The sequence below is a fragment of the Neovison vison genome, chromosome 4, assembly GCF_020171115.1.
Source record: "Neovison vison isolate M4711 chromosome 4, ASM_NN_V1, whole genome shotgun sequence".
Lineage (NCBI taxonomy): Eukaryota > Metazoa > Chordata > Mammalia > Carnivora > Mustelidae > Neogale > Neogale vison.
The window spans coordinates 220422157-220427063 of NC_058094.1; the positions used below are offsets into that span (position 1 = coordinate 220422157).

Sequence of the window (4907 nt, forward strand, 5' to 3'; positions counted from 1 at the left end):
CCCACACTTCAGTCAAGAGTCAGAGAAATCTCTCCCTAAATGAAAGTGCCATTTCCATGGACAGGTCAACTTGTTGAAGGTATGGCTCCGAGTTATTTTGAGCAGTGTGAGAGAGCTATCTGTAGGTTGTGGGACCTGCCTTCATGTGTTCTGCTTCTATATTTGGAACTTTCACTTGTCCCAGACAAGACTGGAGCTAAACAAGCTCCCCAACATCCAAGGTCATGTTGGTTTCAAGGAAATGGGTGGATTTTCTTTATTTAAATAAAAAACCATAACTGATTAAAGTTGAGCTTTCTAATTAGATGTATTAAGTTAGATAAAATGTATTTTATTAGGAATCTGAACCCTTGTTTTTTGTTTGTGTATCTCTGTCTTAGAAAGCATTTTGGTTCTATTTGCTGTTTGTATTAATAACTGGATAATGAGAGAAGGCACATGGAGGTACTTGAACAGGGGCCAAAGGTTCTGTTTTAATAATGAAGAGTTGATGTCTGCATTCATGCCTGAGGCCTGATTTTCCCTATAATTTCAGGGTCATTCCTGATGCCTCTTCTATCCAAATGGGTCCCAGTTATCAACTGCTTTGTGACCTATTTTAAAGGCACAATAAGGTCAGGTCATTCATGTTTTAAAAGTCCCATTTAGAATAATTACTATACAAAATTCACAAAGAAGACCATTTCAACATAATACTGAAAAGAAATTTAAAAAATAAATAAAAACTCTTAAAAAAGGGGGCTAAATTACTATTATTGGAGTTTCAAGCATTCATGATAGGAATGAGAAAAAGGAGAAAATTTATAACAGAATATTTCAATGGCACCTTGTGTCTTATTCATTATGGTTGCAATAATTATCCTATATCCTATATCCGTCATAATTCATAGAATCTAGGAATCTGAAAATCTTTCCTGCATAGTTCTCATGTCTAAGGAGATGAACTACACAGGTATATCATTTTAATTTAATTTAATTTAATTTTTTCAGTGTTCCAAGATTCATTGTTTATGCATCACACCCAGTGCTCCATGCAATACATGCTCTCCTTAATACCCACCACCAGGCTGACCTAACCCCCCACCCCCTCCTCTCCAAAACCCTCAGTTTGTTTCTCAGAGTCAGTCATCATATGGTTTCACGTACTTGTGGAGCATAAGTAATAACATGGAGGACATTATGAAAAGGAAAGGAAAAGTGAATTGGGGGAAATCGGATGGGGAGATGAACCATGAGAGACTGTGGTATATCATTTTTAAATGCTTGTTCTGAAGAGGCAACACAAATTGTTCAGTTTTGAGTAAATAAATCTCAAAAAGTACATAGAAAGGTGTGGTTTGAGAATTGTTGAGTATGAGAAAGGTAGGACCCAAGGATGTAAAACAGGATTTTATTATTTATCAATTATTATATATTAATGGAATGGTAAGTACCTACAGAAAGGGCAGCTGGAATTGGGACAGTTACTGAGAAGAAAACACAAAATAGTCTTGTACAGGAGGAGAAGCTATCCAGACTGCTTCTTAGCTGTGTTCCTTGTTCACACCTGGCTTTAAACAAGAGTTGTGTCCCTCGTCCTATATGAAAAGGATTTGGGCATCTTGTTTCTCCTGAAAAAAAAAAAAAAAAAAAAAGGAACAAATAATCTCAAAAGGATGTCTTACCTGTTGACATCAATGAGTAGCACAATTTTGGGGATGTGTGCTATCCCCCTAATTCATTAGAGTTGACTTCTCAGTTCTATCTTTGTAACACTAACACCAAGCTGTATTTTTCTAACACAAAAGATTGAGATGTGTAGCACACTGTTTACCATTTCATTGTGCATCTGAGGACAGACTAGGAATCCAGCTCTCTTTAGCTGAAAGCTGATCCAAAGTAATGTGAAAATAGTGTTCACTGCAGGTGTTAAACTCATCTGACTGACCCATAGTTCCTCCTTCATTTGGCTTTTCAAATATAGATACAATTTCTATTTTCTTAATCTCCTAGGAATCCAGGAAACTCTATAACTGTAGAAGACAGGTATATTTGGTTATCAATTATTTTGAATTTAATTATTTTAAAATCAAGGCAATTGTCTTTAGAAATAAATATACTTTTGGTGGGTTAAAAATAGTTGACTGGGGAACCTGGGTGGCTCAGTGGGTTAAAGCCTCTGCCTTCGGCTCAGGTCATGATCCCAGGGTCCTGGGATCGAGCCTCACATCAGGCTCTCTGCTCAGCAGGGATCCTGCTTCCTCCTCTCTCTCTCTGCCTGCCTCTCAGCCTACTCGTGATCTCTGTCAAATAAATAAAATAAAAATCTTTAAGAAATAATAACTAGTTGACATATATATGCAAGACATTGAAGTATTAGCAGGATACTTTGGTAAAAACACTTTGCTCTAAAACACACCTGTAATAATAAATGTTGAAATTCATAAAAGAAAAGACAGAACATGTCCTCCTTACTGAGTATTTGGGCACTCCCTTGTCTGTGATTTTCTTAATTGTGTAGGCAGTTAGATATCTCAAATCTGTATGTGCACAGAAGTTGTCTCACTTAATTTGCATTTTGGGTGATTATTCTAGTGTTAAACATAGGGTGGAGGGGATGTGAAGAAAGTGCATTTGTTTCTCTGTCTCTTCCATGGAGAAACTCATGTCATGATACCTAGTGCTGAATACTGCTGAAGTCCCATTACCAGTAACAGTTTATAAACAACTTCCTAATAAACTATCTACATTTGACCTTAAATCTACCTCTGAGTTATGCAACATCACATTTCATATATAAAAACTTAAGTCTCTAACCTAATTACATATCAGGTATGTCATAAAAGAGGATTCATATCCAGGCTCTTGTTTCCAGATCTGTTCATGAGACACTAGCCATATTTATACTATACATCTTCCACATCTGAAAATTTCTCTCATTTTTTTAATAAGTCATTTATTCTTTTTGTCATGTTTGTTGTAGTAGATTTATGTAAGGTTGTTCTTTACTTTGAATCATGTTTGTGTTCATTATTTATCACTTGATCACCTATTGTCACCCATAATCCTCTCTTGACCTGGAAATTATGGTAAGTTAAAAAGATACAGAGCTCTGAAAATCACACTGCATTATCTCCAGGTCTCCATGAAATCCCCAAGGACTATCTTCTCATTTTAAAAGAATGACTTTTTCTCTTATGTAGAGTAGATATAATGCATCTTAGGACCAAGCCTGTCATCATGGTGCATACATGATCAGAAGCATCTGGCTAAGACTGACAGGTCTTACACAATAAGCATCCTTTTAAGAAGTTATTCTTACGGTTCTTTAATTCAATAGTTTCTGCTCTTTCTGTCTCCTTCTGCAGATTAATAATCCTATTGTTTTAATGGACACAGATAACAAGACTTGGGTAAGAGAGTTTATTCTACTTGCTCTGTCCAGTGACTGGGACACACAAATCTCCCTCTTCATCTTTTTCTTGATCATGTACATGGTGACAGTGCTGGGGAACTTCCTCATCATTCTTCTCATCAGACTGGACAGCCGACTCCACACTCCCATGTACTTCTTTCTCACCAACCTCTCCATCGTTGATGTCTCCTATGCCACAAGCATCGTTCCTCAGATGCTGGCGCATTTCCTTGCAGCCCATAAAGCAATCCCATTTGTGAGCTGTGCAGCCCAGTTATTTTTCTCCCTGGGATTAGGTGGGATTGAGTTTGTTCTACTGGCAGTGATGGCCTATGACCGCTATGTGGCCGTGTGTAACCCCCTGAGATACTCGGTCATCATGCATGGAGGCCTCTGTACTAGGTTGGCCATCACATCCTGGGTCAGTGGTTCTGTCAACTCTCTCATACAGACTGTAATTACCTTTCAGTTGCCCATGTGCACAAACAAGTATATTGATCATATATCATGTGAAATTTTAGCTGTGATCAGGCTGGCCTGTGTAGACATTTCCTCCAATGAGATCGCAATCATGGTTTCTAGCATTGTTCTGCTGATGACACCTTTCTGCCTGGTTCTCCTATCCTACATCCAGATCATCTCCACCATCTTAAAGATCCAGTCGACAGAGGGAAGAAAGAAAGCCTTCCATACCTGTGCCTCTCACCTCACAGTGGTTGTCCTGTGCTATGGCATGACCATTTTCACTTACATCCAGCCTCACTCCAGCCCCTCTGTCCTTCAGGAGAAGTTGATATCTGTCTTTTATGCCATTTTGATGCCTGTGCTGAACCCCATGATTTATAGTGTAAGGAATAAGGAGGTGAAGGGGGCCTGGCAGAAGCTACTGGGGCAATTATCTGTGTTAACATCAAAACTAGCAACTTGACGAATCCTGAGCATCACTTAGAGGAAGGAGCTCTGCCTGTGTTTTCTTCCATTTGACTCAGATATGGCAGTCATCATCTGCATTGCCTTGGCAACCAGGAAGGAGATGACGGTACATGTACTGGTGATGCTGGGTAGAGGAGGCTGGAGGTTGGGTTGGGGTGTGAGGTGTGGGTGTATTTCTATGTCACAGCAGCATGTTCGGTGAAGTTGAGCACAGCTGTAATAGAATTTCCCTCCTTTACTCAATCTCCATTCCTATGGCCTGAGAGTACAGTTTGCTGTTTTGATTTGTTACATTGTTTGTAATTGTGGACCTATTCATGGATCTTACCTTGGACTGCTGGTTCTTACTCATCCAAATTTTGTATGAAGTTACCGTGTTTCTACTGTGGGGAAAAGCATTTTCACATTTTAGACTCAAAATACTGCACAGCGTATGTATCCAGATCCAGTAATTGTGTGAGTCCTTGTTTTGAGGAAAGAGATGCCATAGAGGCTGTTAAGATGTCTTTGTGCTGGACCACTAATTGTGAACATAGCATCTTTTCTGAGTTCTGGAGGTACCTCAGGAGAAGAGCATCAA

General features: G+C 38.9%; 1 protein-coding gene across 1 annotated transcript; it reads left to right on the forward strand.

Annotated features, from left to right (window-relative positions):
* The first annotated feature begins 3368 nt into the window (after positions 1 to 3368).
* Positions 3369 to 4322, forward strand: LOC122904157 (olfactory receptor-like protein OLF3). The gene has a single exon (XM_044244630.1). The coding sequence runs from the start codon at positions 3369 to 3371 to the stop codon at positions 4320 to 4322; it is 954 nt and encodes a 317-aa protein (XP_044100565.1).
* The last annotated feature ends 585 nt before the right edge of the window (positions 4323 to 4907 follow it).